Below are 17,957 nucleotides of genomic sequence, written 5' to 3'. Positions count from 1 at the left end.
CGCCCCAGCGCGGCCCGTCCTTCACGTTCTGGCCACCACCGCGAGAAATGCGTGCTGCGCTGCTTACTACAAGCTTCCTTCGCGCCGCGCCGCTGCGTGCGGCAGCGCGGCCTGCAATGCTGCGCACAGCAATGCCCAAACTTACCCGCACGTTTGCGAGTGAGGGCGATGCACAGGAAATGATGGTGCGCGATGCGCTCAACTCGGCGCTCGAGGAGGAAATGGACCGCGATCCGAGCGTGTTCCTGCTCGGCGAAGAGGTTGCGCGCTACAATGGTGCATACAAGGTTACAAAGGGTCTGCTTGACAAGTTCGGCGAGGACCGTGTGATTGATACGCCGATCACCGAGGCTGGGTTCGCGGGTCTTGCCGTCGGCGCGGCTTTTACAGGCCTGCGCCCCGTGTGTGAGTTTATGACGTTCAACTTTGCTATGCAGGCTATCGACCAAATTGTCAACTCTGCAGGAAAGACGCACTACATGTCTAGCGGCGGAGTGACCTGCCCTGTGGTGTTCCGCGGACCCAACGGCGCTGCCGCCGGCGTAGCTGCACAGCACTCGCAGGACTACTCGTCTTGGTACGGCCAGATCCCAGGCCTCAAGGTCATTGTTCCGTTCAACTCGACGGATGCGCGGGGCCTGCTGAAGTCTGCGATCCGCGACCCGAACCCCGTCGTGTTTCTCGAGAACGAGATCCTCTATGGACATGCATTCCCCGTGTCCCGGGAATGTGCTTCGGAAGATTTCCTCCTTCCCATCGGAAAAGCACACGTCGAGCGCGAAGGCACTGATGTGACAATTGTCGGAGCGAGCATTGGTGTGCTGCATGCGCTCGAGGCTGCCAAGACGCTCGAGAAGGAGGGCATTTCTGCCGAGGTCATCAATCTGCGCTCGATTCGCCCGCTCGATATCGAGACGGTGATCAAGAGCGTCAAAAAAACAAACCGTCTCGTCACTGTCGAAGGCGGATTTCCCGCATTTGGGATTGGCTCTGAAATTTGCGCCCAGATCATGGAAACGGACGCGTTTGACTACCTCGATGCGCCTGTGGAGCGTGTTACGGGCGCCGATATCCCAACGCCCTATGCACAGAACCTCGAGGCTGCATCGTATGCGAACCCTGATGTGGTCGTCAAGGTCGCAAAGCGTGCGCTGTACCGCGGCTAACCTGTCGATGCACTTGCGTAGCAAAGGATACGTAGCAATGTACGTGCAATAGGAAATGACGGGGGCGCCATTTGTGCACACCATCGGCAAGTACATCGTTTGTGCTCTATGGCCCTACACTTAGTTTGCTGCGCTAATAAAGAACCACTTGTCGACGCTCGGGTCGATCGGTGCTGGCGGCTGCGGGTTGGCAGTCGGCAGCGACGCAACGGCAGCGTCGTTGGCGCTGGTCAAGCGGCTGCTTCCTTGCACAGTGGTGTTGACAATCTGCACATCGTCCGCCTTAGTCTGGCCACCGATAAGACGACGCCAGGACTCGCTGCACTCGTGGATGACCTCCATGGCATAGGCACGGTTCTTGGCCTCGCCCGAAAAGGCAAACTGGTTCTCGGGCTTGCCATCGGGGATTTTGTAGATGCGGAACCACTCGTTGGTAGCGCGGATCAGGCCGGGTAGGTGGCGCTCAACGTCCTCAATGTCGTTCAGCTTCGAAGCGAGCGGGTCATTGACGTCGATGGCAATCACCTTCCAGTCGGTCTCGCCTTCGTCGAGCAGCGCCATGACACCGAGCACCTTGACCTGCTTGATCTGGCCCGTGTAGCCGACATTTTCGCCGATCTCAATGACATCAAGCGGATCGTTGTCGCCAGCAGCCTTGGTGTCCGGGTGCACAGAGGAAGGGTCCTCCCAGGTCTGCGGGAAGGCACCATAGTTCCAGATGTAACCCTTGTGGGGGAAGCAGTTGCGCACAAAACGCAACTTGCCCTTCTTTGTGTCCTGCTTGAACGGATTCAGCACTTCATCTTTGCTGATCTCGACCTTGGCGTTGGTCCAGCGGGGGATCTCGACGATAAAGTTGAGGATACCGTTGGCCTCGTCGGCAAACAGCGGCACGTCGTGAAACGCCGAGAGGGGCTGTCCCGTCGACTTAGATTCGAGAAAAACGCGGTATTCAAGCGTGTTGGGAGCGCCAACAACGCGGGTCTGGATATCCTGTGTAGAAGACATGGCGTGGGTCCGAAAGTGCGAGGCTGTCTGTGCGAGTCGCTGAATCGTGGATAGACGGAACATGTGGCACGGTCGGTGCCCTGTGCCGTAGCACGTGCACACCACGTGGCTTCGGCCGAAAATTGTGGCCGCGTAATGCTCCGCGCATGATTGGGGCCCGGCAATGGACCCGCGCCGGTTGCTCCTAACCATGTCGAAACCGAATGACTTTGACGCTGTCCGCCAGGACGTTCGCTCTATTCTGAAGAAGAAAGACTACGACCACGGCTCTATTGGGCCTGTTCTCGTACGTCTCGCCTGGCACGCAAGCGGCACCTACAGCAAGGAAGATGACACCGGTGGCTCCAACGGCGCTGGTATGCGCTACGAGGAAGAAGGTGGCGACCCTGCCAATGCCGGTCTTCAGGAAGCACGCAAGTTCCTCGAGCCCGTCAAGGAGCGCCACCCCTGGATTACCTACGCAGACCTTTGGACGCTTGCAGGCGTCGAGGCCGTCCGTGCGATGGGTGGCCCCGACATTCCCTGGAAGTCTGGCCGTACCGACTTTGCCAACACCAAGTACCTGCCTCCGCGCGGCCGTCTGCCGGACGGCGCGCTGGCTCAGGACCATTTGCGCGATATCTTTTACCGCATGGGTTTCAACGACCAGGAGATTGTCGCGCTGTCTGGTGCACACAACCTCGGCCGTTGCCACAAAACACGCTCTGGCTTTGACGGCCCGTGGGTCGTGAACCCGACGCGCTTTGCCAACACCTACTACCGTTTCCTCCTCAACTTGGACTGGAAGCCACGCAACTGGGACGGTCCGTTCCAGTATTCGGCGTACGCGCCGGGTATGGACGACGACGACGAGCCTCTTATGATGCTGCCGACCGACTACGCGCTTGTCCAGGACGAGAAGTTCCGCCCTTGGGTCGAAAAGTACGCGGCCGACCAGAAGCTCTTCTTTGAGGACTTTTCTAAGGTGTTTGCCAAGCTCATTGAGCTCGGTGTGTACCGCGACGAGGATGGCATTGCCCGCTGCGACAAGCGCGATGCCAAGGGCTCGTACATCTCTGCGCCCAAGAAGTCGGGCGTGCAGTCGAGTCTCTAATTGTATGTACTAAAAGACGAGCAAAATGGGCGCGCGCAAAACTTTTTTCGTGCGAGCACTTGCAAAAAAATGCACGATACCCTTTGCCCGCCCACCCTCTCATAGCGTCGATGCATGCGCATGCGTCTGCATTCAATGTATTGACGTACGTATACAGGTGCAACCCAGTCGCACTGCATGTCGATTTTGCCGGTCCGTATGTGCTAGTATGTACATTCTATAAAGCATGATAATTGTGGAGAATGGCTGTCATCACCGCATGCTTGTACAAAACCAAGTCGTGCAAGCATTCCTGAAGAACATGCGCGCGACGGCTCGGGTCAATCGACTTGACACGCGCGACAAACGTCGCCGACACAGGCCGATGATCCGAGAGCGTAGCATCCCAGCGCTTGTAGGAAGTGCATTGCACCGTCTCTGGGAGATGACCGCGCCAAAGGATCCTATCGCAGTACGCTGGGACGCGCGCTTTTTCCGACGTGTCGAACTCATTCGAGAGTCGGTTGAACTTGTAAGTAGGTGGAAAGCGTACCGGCGCTTCCTGAAACATGCGCAATCGAAACGCGGGATTTGCACGCATTTCGTTGCGCAGCTGATCGATTTCGACCAGCTCGGCAAACTTTTGCTGCTGTACAAGTTGGAGTACCGTCGGGCGATGCATATCGAGGCGATAGTTGAGGTCGCCGCTAAAAAAGCAAATCTCGTGGTCCAAAATCATCGTTCCGTCGCCGCCGTCGACAAACGCAACATCGCACGCCTTGGACTCGCACGAAGGAAACACGCTCTGCAAGATCCATGCCACGTCCAAATTGCGCTGCCGCACCCTGCGTTGCCCTGCGGCCAAGTGGCAGTTTACGAAACAGAGACTCGCATCGTCAAGGACAAAGCGCGCAATAAGCGCGCCTTTATTTCCATAGTGACCTCCGAGTCCCGTCTTGACGGAGAAGGTGACGGGGTCGCGGATGCGCGGAGTGAGCGACTGCTTGACAAACACGCAGGTGAAGAGGCCGACGAGGCTGTCGGACAAGAGCAGCGTATAGGGTGCCTCGGGCGGCAGGACGAGGCGCAGAAAACTGGCGAGCTTGTCGCGCCAGGCGCGGACCTGGCTCGAGGAGTGGCTGTCTTGCTCCTTGCCGTCCTTGCGCTTGTGCCCGAGCAAGATGCGCTTCGCAGTGAGTCGCTTGTCCTCGAGATCGACCAGCTCCTGGAACCCAAACACAATCACATCGGGCGTGTTGAACGTATCGCAATACTCGTTGTTCTTCGCGCTGGCAAAGCTGCTCGCGTTTCGCAGAACGCGCTGGAAAAGTTCCATGTTGTCCACGACGCCAAACAGGTCATCGGGCGAGGCGGCATTGATGTTGTAGGTAAGATTGAGGATGCGCAGAGAGTGGTACGTAGAGAAACGCGCCGCATGAGTGCCCAAGGACCGATCGATCCAGTCCTGCGAGAGGAACCCGTCCCAGAAATGGACAAAGTCGTCGTTCCCTGCGCTCATCACCGGCAGATTTCCGCTGCCCGTCTCGAGGCCGTAGGGATCAAAGACTAGCGCAGTGACGCCGTCGCGGTGCGCCAGCCACGACTTTACCACACGAATCACTTGGCCGCTCACGTCGTAAATCGCAATGTGGCCCGAGCGCGACGCAACCCACAGCATGGAATGCACACTAACCATGGCAACAATGGGCTGCGTGCCGAGCGCGTGGATGCTCTTGTGCACAAAGTCTGCCGAGGACCAGAGGGTAATGTGCCCCGAGTCGTGCCCAAAAAAGACCATGTCGGGGCGCGAAGCAAGAACTGCACTGCTCGTGACGCTCCCGAGCCTGTTTTCTTTGGTGAGGGGCAGCAGCAGCGGCGCACTCATCGCATTGAAGGGGCGATCGTCAGAGGAGGGATTGTACGCCCGGACCTGGAGGACCTTTTGGCCCGCGTACTGCGGTGCTGACTTGGTGTGCATCGCCACGCTGCTGACCCACAATTGGTTGCCGAGCATGTTGACGTGCGCATTCTTGGCGAGGGTGATGCGCTGGCAGTGTGGGTGCATGTCAACAAGGCGCAGTAGCGCGCCGTTCCTCGCAACCCACGACGAGATCTTGCCGCTCTCATCGAGCGCCACGATGGTCTGGCCGACCCTGCGCAAGAGCACAATGGGCGACTTGTGGACAGAGGAGCAGACGCCGGTGAGCTGCCCCGTATACGTATCGAGCTCGGCCAAAGCACCACACACTGTGCCGTACCACACAAAGCGGCCGTCGGCACTCGCAAGAGGCCCTGTAGGCGTAGGCAGTGCGAGCGGAGGACAAAAGGCTACTGCGGTGATGCGCAATTCGCGCGAAGAGGCAGAGAGCTGCGACGGCGCGCCAAGCGCTGCATGTAGGTCGCCCGGGGAGAAAATGAGCTCCTTGAACGTGTCTTGGCCTGGGAAAAACGAGACAATTCGCAACTTTTCCGCAACGACCGCGACAAAAACGTCCCGGAACAAGTCGCATATGGTCACGGGCGTTTTGAACGCAACGCTGCGTGGGGTATCCATAATGGGCGGCATACGGCTCATGTGCGAGATATCTGGAAAGTCGTCGAAGTACATTGTGTCTGTACCATCGGTGGTGCTGAACCCTTCGTCTTCCTCGTCGCTGCTCAGCTCCGACTGGCTTTGGGCGTCAGGAAGGTCAGAAGGCACAGCGCTGCGCGGCGGTAGCTGCACCGGCGCTGGGTTTGCGCGCTGGGACGGCACGACATTCGACAAGACTGGCGCACGCTGAGCAGCTTGAGCGCTTGGAGGGACGCGGGTGTGCTCGCTGAGCGGCATTGCATGGCTCGGCACTCTCTGCACAGGCGGTGGCGGCGCTTGGCTCGGCGGCGCACCGCGGTGTGCAGGAGCAGGACGCGGCGTTGCTAGGGGTGAACCATGGACGGCCGAAGCATCCGGCACGCTGCGCGAAAAGTGCATGTTCTGTGCATGGATCGGCGTCGCTGGCGCGGGTGCAGTCGAAGCGCTGTGTGTATGCATGGACGTCGGCACGGATTGTGTCACATACGTAGCAGCATGCTCCGATGCAGACGTCGTTGGACTTGGGCCGCGCGCCGGCGTGGAAGCGTACGATGAAATCCCCATAGAATGCGGCGTTTGCATCGTGCTCGAGGAGCGCGACGGCGCCGAATCCGACTGTGTGTCAACTGGCGCACGCGCTTCCGTCCACGCCTGATTTCCCTGGTACGCCCAGGGATACTCAACGGCAGTGCGTGGCTGGGGTGTGTCAACCAGCGGCGTTTCTGTGGAAAAGAAGGCGTGCGCGGTTTTTGGCGTCGCTTCGCTGGCTTCCGCATGTGGAATGATGACTCGTGGGCGTTCCGGCGCAGCGCTAGTATCGGCAGCCTCGCGGGCATGGGATAAGGGATGCTGCATTCGATTTTGCACAGCATCGTGCCCTGTCACGAGAGGCGGTGCGGCGCGAGGCAGCGCTGCTGCGACGTTGCGCATGCCCAGCGCCTGTGCATGCGCCGGCTCATAACACCATTCGCCTTCTCCGGCTGTCACGTACGCACTGTGCTCAACAGGCGATGGCGCCGGCGGCGTACGTGCGCGCGGGGCAAACGGCGCGTCGACAAATGGATCGTGCGCTGGCATCGCCGGGTTGTGTGACCGTGTGCCGATCGGCACCGGCGCTGAATGCCCGCCAACCGATTGCGGCGCTGTAGGTGGCATGTTGTCCGAACTATGCGGTGCGGCGTGTCCGGTGTCGTCGGTGGGCGAATGGCCCGCCGAGGTAGGGTCCATCGTCTCGGACCCAGAAGAGCAACAGGCACGTCCCATGGCCGTGCACCGCCACGTGGAATTTTCCTCCCTTCTGTCTCGCATGGCGTGGCTGTTTGGCGAGGATGCGATGGCACTGCCTCTCACTCCACCGCTCGATCCAGCCGATGCGGTAGCGTGGGGCGACGGGCTTGTTCCCGAGCAGATCTCTTCGATCACCAACGAGTCCGTGTGCATTACGTACTATCGCGACGCGGCGAAAGCGCCATCACTGTATGTGGACGACGCACGGACGGCGCAAGATGCACGGACGGCGCAAGACATGCAGGCGGCGCAGTCGGCGGCGGAGCGCGTCGCATACACCGTGTCTCTGGTGCTCGATATGAGGTACGGGTGTGGCGGAAAGATTTGGCCGGCGGCAAACGTGCTTGGCGCGTACATTGCGTCTATGCCCGCGAGAAGCGCGTGCGGCGCGGCGATGGAGACGCATCCATGGCGCGGCAAGACGGTCGTGGAGCTTGGAAGTGGGACTGGACTGCTTGGTTTTTTTGTCGCAAAGATTGGATGCCTGTGCGAGACGTGGATCACCGACCAGGAACCGATGCTGCCGCTCATGGAGCAGAATAAGCGGCGCAATGCGGACACCATGCTCGATCCGTGCCACATCGCGGAGCTTGATTGGGGTGCGCCGCTGCGGTGTGTCCCGGAAAAGCCGGACGTGCTTCTCCTTGCAGACTGTGTCTACCGCGAGGAAGCGTTCCAGCCGCTGGTCGATACAATGCATGCGATGGCGACGCCGGCGACAGAGATTTTGTTATGCTACCACAAACGCCGCAAAGCGGACAAGCGCTTCTTTGCGCTGCTCAAGCGGCACTTCTCCTACAGCCATGTGGAAGACGACGATCTGGAGCGGCGTCGCGTGTACAACCGCAATGGCACGTTTCTGTACAAAGTGACGCTGCTAGGACAAGGGGCGTTGTAGCGCGCTAGCAGAGAAGAGGTAGTGCGAGCATGGACGAATAGTATACCAATTACGTACGCAAGCCATGACACTTTGCTTTGCAAGCTACATACGCCTACTTAATCTCACCCGCATCCTTCGCGGCAAGGTACTCCGCATGCAGCTTGCACTGCCGCTCATACTCCTTCTCCAGGTTTTTGCGCCGCTTTTTTGCTAGCGCCTCGCCCTTGTCGTCGGCAGTAGGGATCCCTTGTGCATCCCACGCGCCAAAGTTGTGCACATGCGGCGCGCGGAACATGTCCCCAGGCGCGACGCGCCCTTTTTCCAGCAGCGCCGCACGCTTCTCACGCGCCTGCGCCGCAGCTTGCGCTTTGCGCTCCGCCTTCTCAGCTACCATCCGCTCTTTTTCAGCACGCTGCGCCAAGATCTGCTCCTTGGGGACGAACTTGAGCATCGCCTTGCCATCTTCTTGGTCCTCGAGCGCGACGCCCAGCTCGGTCAAGTCCACATCGCGGAGCTTATCTGCAAGGCTTAGCAGCGTCGCATGCGGTGCATTCGCGCGTGCAAGCTGACGAATCGCGTCGCGGAAGCTGGAGAGGACGCGGAGGTACGGCAGGGCCACTTCTTCGCTGCCTTGCACTGTTTCCGCCTGCGCCGTGCCCCAGCTCAGCTGGCCGGGTGCAACGCTGCCCTCGCCAAGCCCAAACATGCGCAGCATCCGCGCGACGTACTCGGCAATGCTGACCAACAGCGGCACATTCAGCGCCGCACGCGGTGTAGCACGCTCGTACACATTCGCACGCGAAACAAGCTGCAGCAAGACACTTACACCGCGCGACGTGTCGAAGTTATCGCACATGGCCGCGCGGAACTGGACTTGTGTATCGGTCAACTGTGCCGCAAGCTGCTTCTCTGTAGTGCCGTAGTGGTGCTGGCCATCGGAAAACGAGGCGCCGTGATCGCGGTGGAGTGCGGTGGTGCCGGCAAAAAAGTTGTTAAAGGTAGCCTCGACGCTGCGCACTTCGCCCATCGCGGACTCGCGGAAATCCATCTTTGCGTGCCATGGCTGCATGAGAAAGGCCAGCCGAAGCTGCCGCGCAGTGAAGCGCTCCAACGCCTCGTCAATACTGATGAAATTTTTCAAACTCTTGCTCATCTTGAGGCCTTCGATGTGCAAGTGACCCGTGTGCAAAAAGTAATTGATCCACTGCGCTTCTCCGTGGAACGCCTCGCTCTGTGCGAGCTCATTGTCGTGGTGGGGAAATATGAGGTCCACGCCGCCGGAATGGATGTCGACCTTCTTGCCAAGCACTTCGGACGCCATCACACTGCATTCAATGTGCCACCCAGGACGACCCGGGCCCCATGGCGAGTCCCAAAACGGCTCGCCGGGCTTGGCACGTTTCCACAGCGCAAAGTCGGCCGCGTGCCGCTTTCCACGCGTGGAAGAGAGCGTGCCCTCGCCTTCTTCGAGCAGGGCGCGGTTGCCTTTGCTCCACGGTGCAAGCTTGGCATAGTGGTGTGCATCGCCGGGGGTTTCGGCAGGACTGCCGTCAAAAGCGTGGGTATCGAACCAAACATTCTTGCTCTCTGGCGAGGCATCGTCTGCGTATGCATACCCGTTCGCAAGGATCCGCTCAATGAACTGCACAATCTCGGGCACGTACTCGCTCACACGGGTCAGCGTCGTGGGCCGCTCTACATGCAGGCGCTCCATATCGCCGAAAAAAGCGCCTTCCCAATAGGCCGCAAGCTCGCGAAAAACGGCGGGGTCGTTGACCGTGTGCCCAAGCGTGGCGTCCAGGTGCGCCATGAGAACGTCTGCGGATGCATCGATCAACGCGTGCGCTTCGCCAGCAGTGTGTGATGCGGCGCCGAGCGCCATTGCAGCGGCAATTTGCGCGTCGCGCGACGCTTGCAGCGTGCGAAACTGCATTGCAAATTTCGGCTCCTCCTGTGCCGCCTTGTCGCGCCACACAGGATCGGTCTCGAGAAGCACGAGCGCCTCCCAGCCTGCCTCGCCATGCCGCGCACGCTCCGCGTCCTCGGGATCGGCCTCGCTCTCGTGCGGCGGCGCGGGCGGCGCAAACTTGGCCAGCGTCTTGGCAAAAAAGGCGCGCCATGCAGCTTGTACGGTATCAAGAAGCACCTTGCTCAGCACTGGATGCTGCGCCTTGAACTGCTGCAGGAGATATGCCTGGCGTGCGCGCACTATAATCTTATCGTCGATGTCGGTGATGTTCATCACAAACTGGATATCGTAGCCGAGGTAGTCGCGCATGATCCGGCGAATCACGTCTTGCGTGACATAGTTGCGCGCATGGCCCATATGGCTCGCATCGTACACGGTCGGGCCGCAGTTGTACCATGTAACATGTCGCGCGCGCTCCGGCACAAACGGCTGCTTGGTCCGCGTCAAACTGTTCCACACGTGCAGAGTGGGCTCAGGCGTTATCGGCTCCGGCTTTTTCCACGTTCTTTGCTGCAGTGCAGCATAGTCTATCGGTTGCGACAAAGAGGTCATCGCTCGGGTGCGACACGCAGAGACAATGCAAGACACCGAGCGCAAACGAAAAACTCCACCCGCCGTGGGCATGTCGAAGGCTGCGGCATCGGCCGTGGACGTGCACCGCTGACTAAACATGTATCGCGCGCCTGCTCCTGACTAAACTTGTGTGAAGCGCGCGCGGCCGTGCGCCGTTCGCCATGGCCGGCTGGGACGGCATCGATGCAGCGCCTTTTCTCCGCCTCGCGCAGGAGGGGTTTGCACGTACGATCGATGCGGTATCCGAGTCGAAGACGCTGCTGATTGATCCGATGCTCGCGGGGCCACTTGGGCTTGTGTCAGATGTCGGCGCACTGCGCCAGCGCGGCGTCGAGAAAATGTTTTGGCTGGAAGAAGCAGGCCCTGGAGAGAGTGGGGGCGTGCAAGCGCCCACACGGCAGCTCTTGTACCTGTGCCGCCCCGAGATTCGATGGATGCGCACGGTGCATGCGCATATGGAGGCGGATACCGCGCTTCACGACGACCAACACTATGCATACACGATTGCATTCGTCCCGAACCGCACCGAGCCGTGCCTGCAATACCTGCGCCGCCACACACTTACAAGCAGGATCCATATCCTTGACTTTGGCCTTGAATTTATCCCACTCGGCCCCGACTTGCTCAGTTTGGAAGACGACGCGGCATGGGTGCATACCTTTGCGCATGGCGATCACACTTCCCTCTTCCGCGCTGCACAAGCGCTGATGACGATGCAGTGCACATACGGCCTCTTTCCGCGTATCGTCGGCAAAGGCGACATGGCGAACCGGCTTTGTGATCTTCTCGTGCGCCAGCGGCGAGAGCAATGTGCCTCGGATGTTGGAAGTGCCGCACTACAAACACTCTCGCCTCAAATCGACGCGCTCGTGGTGCTGGACCGGACAGTGGACCTTGTGACGCCGTTCTCGACGCAGCTCACGTACGAAGGCCTGATTGACGAGGTGTTTTCCATAGCCAACGGCTTCGTCGAGGTCGATGCCGCGTGGGTTGGCGCTGCCTCTGCACAAGCCCAGGCACGCGCTGCCGCGCCGGTGAGCTCTGCGAAGCGCAAGGTGCGGCTCGACGGTGTGGACGACGCCCTCTTTCATGCCATACGCGATGATAACTTTGCCATTGTCGGCGAAAAACTGCACACGGTCGCCAAGCGCCTCAGCAAAGACTACGAGGGGCGGCACAAGGCGAGTAGCGTGCATGAGATTCGCTCTTTTGTGAGCAAGCTTGGAAATTTGCAAAGCGAGCATGCAAGTCTACGGCTGCATACAAGCATGACCGAAGCGCTGCTGCGCACCACCAAGACGGAGCGTTTTCACCGCGTCTTGGAGGTGCAGCAGAACCTCGTTGCGGGCTACCAAACCGCGCAGCAGCTGCAAGCACTGGAAGAACTGATGCTGTTGAAGACGCCCGGTCTTACAGTGCTGCGCCTCGCATGCATCGCATGCCTGCTAGGCGCGGTGTCGCGCGGCAAGTGGCTCGACCAGTTCCGCACCTCGTTTGTGCAGACATACGGTTTCGAGTTCTTGCCGCTCCTTGTCGCGCTTGCCGAGATGCGTATCCTGTGTGTTGCATCGCACGGCGCGCGCAAGAGTTCGCAGTTTAGCGATGTGCGACGGCCGCTTGCGCTGATCGACGACGAGGTCGACGAGCGCGCGCCGCAAGATGTGAGCTACGTATTCAGTGGCTATGCGCCGCTCTCGGTGCGCCTTGTGCAGACCATTTGCCAGCACCCATACAAAGGCGCGACGCACGGGACAAGGCTGCTTGCCACGCGGATCGCGGGATGGCGCAACGTCGACGAGGCGATTGTCAAGCTGCGCGGCGCCACGTTCGATTTCCTGCAGACTGCCGGCGAAAAGCCAGCGCTGCCGCAGCAGGACACGGTGCAGACCACGGTCGTCTTTTTCCTTGGCGGCGTCACCTATGCCGAGATTGCTGCGATCCGGCTCATGAATGCACAGCAGCGGAGTCGGCGCTTTTTAATCGCCACGACCTCGGTGGTGAATGGGAATAGTATGTTGCGGCAGCTCAGCTCGGTGCCGCTTCCTATAGTACACTAATTACAAAACGCGCACGCTAGGACCTGCACCGCGCTGTGCACTCGACGCGAGGCATCCGTGCACAACGCCGAGCAAGTGCTTGTTCTCGAGCGCCGCTGCGACGCGCTCCTTGTCGTTCAGCTGCTTGTTGATGGCATTCTCCGACTGGTGCGTGCCGGGCTGAATGGAGATGTTGACCTTATACCGCGACGGAAGCGCACGCAAAAGGCGCACACGCAAGGAAAGACCGATGAGTGTCGCCATGCTGCAGTGGGGAATGGTAGGCGTGAATGCGAGGGTGACGGATGCAGGGCGCTTTGCGGAAAGATCACCCTCGTCGACCTGGATATGCGATTCGTTTACCACAGCGAGCTGTTCCAGCGTGAGTGGATGCTCGGGGTCGGTGATGGAGCGCACAAGATCGAAGACCTCGCGCGCATCGATAACGTCGTTGGACGTTTCTACCGCGTCCTCCTCGTCGTTGTCGGTAAATATCGAGGTGTGGGGCGCTAAGCGTGTGTCGCGCCACCACTCGGTGGGATCGGAGCGCTGTGTATCTTCGCGTTGGCTTGCGTGCGTTGCATACACGATTGGATTCGCATTGTCCATGGTGGCAATAAAAGCAAGGCGCGCTCCATGTGGAGGGCTGTGGCGGCGCGTACCGGTGTCTAGGATCTGTGCGTGCTACGGCGCTGTGTGCGGGTGCGCTACATGACATGATAGGGCAAGAACGGGTTATTTTACAGGGTAGCCATAAGAGAGCCGTTGCTCTCGTGGTGAAATGGAATCGATGTCGGGGACATGGGAGGGGAAGCACCGCCTAAGCCAGAGGTAGGGGAATTGCTCAAAAAAGCATCCATAAGATCATGCTGTATGTTCCAATTCGTAAACGATACCGGGAATCCCGCTCGAGACGCATCGCTCGGTGCGTCGATGGAAAAAGACGGGTCTGTGAGGGAATTTACCGTTGTCGAGGAAAACGTCAAGGCAGACGAAATCAGCGAAGGCTCGTGCTCCTCCAAGGCGCTCGTCGAGTTGCTCCGCACAGGTATCGGCGCGCCTCCAAGTTTCGCCTCTCGTTTCGGCGCACCGACTTCCTCCTGCTCGGTGACGCTCATGGACGGAAGAAGCGTGCTAAAGTGCCCGGTCGAGTTGGGTGAGAATGGCGAGGAGATGCTGGCGCGCGAGCCAAGCGGTATTTCGTCGAGGAAAAAGGAGCCCTGGTCCTGATGCATCTCGTTACCCTGCGCCGCACTCGCAAGCTTGCGTGCCGAAGCAGGCGCCACCTTCGGCGCGCCCTCCTCGTCCTCTTTTTTAACCATGGGCGCGCGTGGCGTTGCATCCGTGTGTGTAATGGTGGGCTGCATCGGCACGACCAATGTATTCGCGGCAGCGTCGCGCTCTGTCTTGACGCTGGACGGCACCGGCGCGTCCAAAGGCTCGAGCTCCAAGCCCAGCATGGTCTTTTGCGCGCTGGCGCCTTTACGCGTCGGCGTATCAGGCGCGGCTGCAAGCGTGTGCCGGCGGGGTGTTGTGCTTCCTGCGCTCGGCACGCCGCACGAGTGGCGCCGCACGAGAGAGATGCTCGGCACGCCGGGCTGCGCTCCGTTGTTCTCTGTGCATGCAAACTCCCAGGCCAGGACACAGAGGATCTCGCCAAGGGCTGCGCCGCGACTTGCGTGGCCAACGGGCTCAGAAGGATTCTGCATGGTTTGTGCGCGCACCTCTGTAGCGCCGCGCGCCACAACAAGCTCTTGGAGGAATGTGACGCCCGCAACGTCGAGGCTCAGCGCCGCGCGCTCGCTCGGCTCTTTGCTGTAGTTGGGTTTGGGCTCCATGCCGCCGGCGCCGTAGAGGTGCACCGGATGGTTGCGCTGGAAAAAGTCGCTCCAGAACTCCGAGGCAAACGGCGCTTGGTACGCCCAGGAAAAGCGATCCGCGCCGGGTGTCGGCGCCGGCGCCGGCGACTCGCTTCCTCCTTGTGGCGCGTCTTGTGCCGCAGGGAAAGCCGCCAACGCACGCGGTGGCTCCAGGGGCTCGACCATGCACAAGACACACTTGGCGTGGGAGAATATAGAGAGGACAGAAACGAGGTTGGTATTTTGCGTGCCGGTCAGACTCAGCGCGACGTTGAACTTGTCGTACTGCGGCGATTTCTGCGCGAGGCGCGGGAGGGCAAGTGGGACGTGGATGTGAAAAATAGGACATGTGAGCTGTGCATACATCTCCGCCAGCATGGGGAAGCGGCTGGCAGACAAGGACGGGGCGCCGAGCGGCAGCACGGGAATCGGGGCGCCGCTCTGCAAAACGCGAGCGCTGGCGGCAGCGTCGAGCAGCGTATACACATGCTGGTCGTCGGAGCAAGCGGCCTGGAGGCGCATGGAAAATGCCGAAGGGAGCAGGCTGGGCGGCACCTCCAGCTCGGAGAGGGCTAGTGCACCGTGTTTTGGCGCAAACTCTGTGTTCATCGACTGGGGCGATGCACTGAAATGCAGGCTGTCAAACGCGTTTACCATCGTGGACCCAGGCGAGTTGCGTGGGGACTGTGTGGCAAGCATAGGGCTCGTCACACAGGACGACAGACTGCTGGAAAGCGCGGGCGAGTAGGGTACGCTGAGCGCCTCCGACGCGGGCGAGGCTGGGATCGCAAGGCTCGCCTCAGCGTTCGTGAGTGAGACGCCGAGCAAGCCGTTGCTGTAGTCGGTGAGCGACTGTGCATACATGACACCGCCGGCGGGCGTGTAATAATCCTCCTCCACGACGGGCTCGGCGATGAGCTGCCGGAACTCGGGATCGTGCCGCTTTACATTTTTCAACACTTGGATATGACTCGAAACCTGCTTTCGGGAGCGCGACTTGTTCGTCTTGCGCTCGATATAGTCTGCAATCAGCTCGTTCCGGCCGCACGGCTTGCCGTGGACGAGGACCTTTCGCCGCCCAAGCTTGGGAATGAGCCGGAGCGCCTCCCAAAACGCGACCTCGACATCGTCTGGCCATACATCCGTGCTGGTTCGCCGCTCTGACCGCTCGCGGATGGTGCGTGGCTGCGGCGCGCTGTACTGCCGCTGCAAAGGAGCAGCGTTCAGGCAGGATGGCATGCAGCGCGGCGTGCCAGGGACCGTATCGGGCGAGGCAATGGTGTGCACAGATGCAGAGGAGGGCAGAGGGCGCGGCATCGCAAAGAAACTCTCCGCGTCGGGCGTCGGCCAGGGCGGCATGGCGCTGTAGCTATTAGCCCGCCTAACAGCATGAGCATCGTAGATGGGGGGCGAAAAGCCGTTGATAAGGGGAGACATCCCTTGCTCCACCTTGATCTGTTGCTGCTGCTGGATGAGGAGCGAAGGGCTCGCCACGTCGGGGCCGAGTGGCCGTGCCGCGCCGCGGTGTGCAAGTGGGCTCATACTCCCATTCATCTGTAGCGAGCCAGATGGCGGCATGCCAGGGACGCCCATCGGCATCATTGCGGGTGGAAAGCAAAACTGCATTGGTTGCGGCGCAGTGTGCGGTACGATATTCATGTAGGGAGACATGATCTAGTGTGAGCAAAAACGCACAACGTACCTGCGGTGTCACGGCACCTTGCTCAATGCCAAGGCCGATTGGGGATGAGTTGGCCATTGCATCTACAGCGGGCAGTGTGCGCCGCCGTTTGCTCTCCATGGGCTGTGGTGCTGCGGGCAGGATATACGGTTTGGGCGACTCGGTCGAGAGAGGAATGCCCATGGAATTCACGCGGTGCTGGTACGCACCATAGGAGAGGTCGGCCCGGTCGGGTGTGGATACATACTTATGCTCCTCGCCATCCGCAAAAAAAGGCGACTGCATCGAGTCCATGCCTGGCGTATATATACGCGACGGCAGTTCCTCGTGCGGGAGAGAAGTGACGCTGGGGTTCATGATGGGCGATGCGGCGACTTGGCCGTAGTATGGAATCATGAAATCGCCACCTTACGCTCGCAGCAATACGCGATCAAAGTATGCGGACGACCCGATGGTCGGCAGGCTGTGTGCAAAGCGAAGCTTTCTCCTGGCTTCGGTCCCTGGTTGCAAGGGCCAGCGCAAGCGCGGCAATGCCTGCAAACGCATATTTCCAGGTCATCTATGACCCATCCTTCCCAGGTAATGCACCTGCATGTGATTGGTCAGCGGGACCGGGTCGCACGCCACGCAGCTGGGCGCACGCGGCAAATCTCCCTAGGCGCTGCAAGGAGCGCATAATCGTGTGGAGATCACGCGACGCGCGCAGAGGGCCGTGGATGCATGGCGGTGCATGGAGATCGGCAGGGATGGTGAAGCGTGAGTGACAGGGTATATACAATGAGCGTAGATCCTGTACGTAGCGGTGAGTGGTGGTAAAGGTTTCGCAAAGTAGAGAAGTTGCTACAGCGTGGATCATGCTACATCCTTGGTTTCCACTGCGTTTCCGCCTCTCGCGTCAGTCGCTTCCTCGCCCTTGCTTAGTTCGGGCGCGAAAGAGGGCGCATAATCTGCGAGTTCATGCTGTTGATCATAGGAACAGTCCTGTCCACCGTCTTCCTCCAAGTCTGTGGTCAGGTCGTGCCGCAACATACCTCGAGCTGCCACGCATCCGCCCGTGTCGTCTCACGCTGTGCCAGCGAGTCAAACTCCCACATATGGAACACCGTGTGCAATGCGCCAATGTGCGAAAACCATGCTCCGACCGGCTCTGCAAAAGGACGGCGCGCGTCGAGACCTTGGCGCCTACCATAAGCATGCACAATACGTACCATTCGCGCTCCCACATCAACAGCTTCCCCGGCTTCAAGTTGTACGTACGCAGCTCAAACAGCTTGTCCTGGTTGTGAAGCTTGTTGATCGAGTTCCAGAAGGTGAACGCCTGCGTAATCCAGTTGCGGCGGCCAGTCACGTAAGGAGCTACCTTCTCGCGGAACTCTTGCTGCACCGGGTCCGTCACACTGCCCTGCTCTACTTTATCGTAGCCTTTGTACCCCGCGTATTTCCAGATGTGGTCTGGGTTAGCGGTGTGCGTACGTACAAAAGTTGCCCACATTGCCAATCACTACCTCCCAACTCCCCGCGCTCTCCAGCACGTCGTGGTAGTGTTCGGCAAGTTTGGTATTCATCTCAAGTCTCTTGTTAGCGCTGAGAAACGTACACAACTGCACGGTACGCATCGGCGTACTTGGGCGGGACCATCACACGCCGAATCTCGTACACTTCTGTGTGGCCCTCGGGCCGCATATCGGGGTACAAGCTCGCTTTCGCGTCCGAGTCGCCGTGAATGAGAGAATCTAGGAATCCCTGCTTCTCGTTGCTTATGTGGCGTGTCGTGCCCAGAGCGCGCGCATGGTGCGCTAGTCCTGCACGGAGAGCGCTCCCGGAAACGGCAGCAAGACGCATCGTGGCGAGACG

The 17,957-nt window shown here is 59.9% G+C and overlaps 10 protein-coding genes across 10 annotated transcripts; 4 read left to right on the top strand and 6 right to left on the bottom strand.

Moving 5' to 3' along the window:
• Positions 1–47: 47 nt before the first annotated feature.
• Positions 48–1,166, top strand: PDB1 (pyruvate dehydrogenase (acetyl-transferring); the record flags this gene model as incomplete). The annotated part of the gene is made up of 1 exon (XM_056207104.1): positions 48–1,166. The coding sequence occupies one exon, from the start codon at positions 48–50 to the stop codon at positions 1,164–1,166; it is 1,119 nt and encodes a 372-aa protein (XP_056063079.1).
• Positions 1,167–1,286: 120 nt separating this feature from the next.
• Positions 1,287–2,174, bottom strand: IPP1 (inorganic diphosphatase; the record flags this gene model as incomplete). Its single annotated transcript, XM_056207103.1, has 1 exon — positions 1,287–2,174. The coding sequence occupies one exon, from the start codon at positions 2,172–2,174 to the stop codon at positions 1,287–1,289; it is 888 nt and encodes a 295-aa protein (XP_056063078.1).
• A 190-nt stretch (positions 2,175–2,364) lies between these two features.
• Positions 2,365–3,267, top strand: CCP2 (cytochrome-c peroxidase; the record flags this gene model as incomplete). The annotated part of the gene is made up of 1 exon (XM_056207102.1): positions 2,365–3,267. One exon carries the CDS (start codon positions 2,365–2,367, stop codon positions 3,265–3,267), a length of 903 nt encoding a protein of 300 aa, XP_056063077.1.
• A 217-nt stretch (positions 3,268–3,484) lies between these two features.
• Positions 3,485–7,081, bottom strand: MVES1_002270 (uncharacterized protein; the record flags this gene model as incomplete). The annotated part of the gene is made up of 1 exon (XM_056207101.1): positions 3,485–7,081. One exon carries the CDS (start codon positions 7,079–7,081, stop codon positions 3,485–3,487), a length of 3,597 nt encoding a protein of 1,198 aa, XP_056063076.1.
• Positions 7,082–7,124: 43 nt separating this feature from the next.
• EFM6 (Protein-lysine N-methyltransferase efm6) lies at positions 7,125–8,003 on the top strand (the record flags this gene model as incomplete). The annotated part of the gene is made up of 1 exon (XM_056207100.1): positions 7,125–8,003. One exon carries the CDS (start codon positions 7,125–7,127, stop codon positions 8,001–8,003), a length of 879 nt encoding a protein of 292 aa, XP_056063075.1.
• A 94-nt stretch (positions 8,004–8,097) lies between these two features.
• On the bottom strand, positions 8,098–10,506 carry CYR1_1 (cysteine--tRNA ligase; the record flags this gene model as incomplete). The annotated part of the gene is made up of 1 exon (XM_056207099.1): positions 8,098–10,506. One exon carries the CDS (start codon positions 10,504–10,506, stop codon positions 8,098–8,100), a length of 2,409 nt encoding a protein of 802 aa, XP_056063074.1.
• A 182-nt stretch (positions 10,507–10,688) lies between these two features.
• On the top strand, positions 10,689–12,584 carry VPS33 (Vacuolar protein-sorting-associated protein 33; the record flags this gene model as incomplete). Its single annotated transcript, XM_056207098.1, has 1 exon — positions 10,689–12,584. The coding sequence occupies one exon, from the start codon at positions 10,689–10,691 to the stop codon at positions 12,582–12,584; it is 1,896 nt and encodes a 631-aa protein (XP_056063073.1).
• CIAO2B (Cytosolic iron-sulfur assembly component 2B) lies at positions 12,585–13,172 on the bottom strand (the record flags this gene model as incomplete). The annotated part of the gene is made up of 1 exon (XM_056207097.1): positions 12,585–13,172. The coding sequence occupies one exon, from the start codon at positions 13,170–13,172 to the stop codon at positions 12,585–12,587; it is 588 nt and encodes a 195-aa protein (XP_056063072.1).
• A 131-nt stretch (positions 13,173–13,303) lies between these two features.
• On the bottom strand, positions 13,304–16,499 carry MVES1_002265 (uncharacterized protein; the record flags this gene model as incomplete). Its single annotated transcript, XM_056207096.1, has 2 exons — positions 13,304–16,096; positions 16,125–16,499. 2 exons carry the CDS (start codon positions 16,497–16,499, stop codon positions 13,304–13,306), a joined length of 3,168 nt encoding a protein of 1,055 aa, XP_056063071.1.
• Positions 16,500–17,020: 521 nt separating this feature from the next.
• MVES1_002264 (uncharacterized protein) lies at positions 17,021–17,945 on the bottom strand (the record flags this gene model as incomplete). The annotated part of the gene is given in 5 exon segments (XM_056207095.1): positions 17,021–17,107; positions 17,135–17,285; positions 17,312–17,525; positions 17,581–17,687; positions 17,701–17,945. 5 exon segments carry the CDS (start codon positions 17,943–17,945, stop codon positions 17,021–17,023), a joined length of 804 nt encoding a protein of 267 aa, XP_056063070.1.
• Positions 17,946–17,957: the final 12 nt, after the last annotated feature.

This window comes from Malassezia vespertilionis, chromosome 4, assembly GCF_029542925.1.
Source record: "Malassezia vespertilionis chromosome 4, complete sequence".
NCBI lineage: Eukaryota > Fungi > Basidiomycota > Malasseziomycetes > Malasseziales > Malasseziaceae > Malassezia > Malassezia vespertilionis.
Note: the sequence above shows the minus strand (reverse complement) of the source record. Positions and strands in the feature narration are given on the sequence as shown.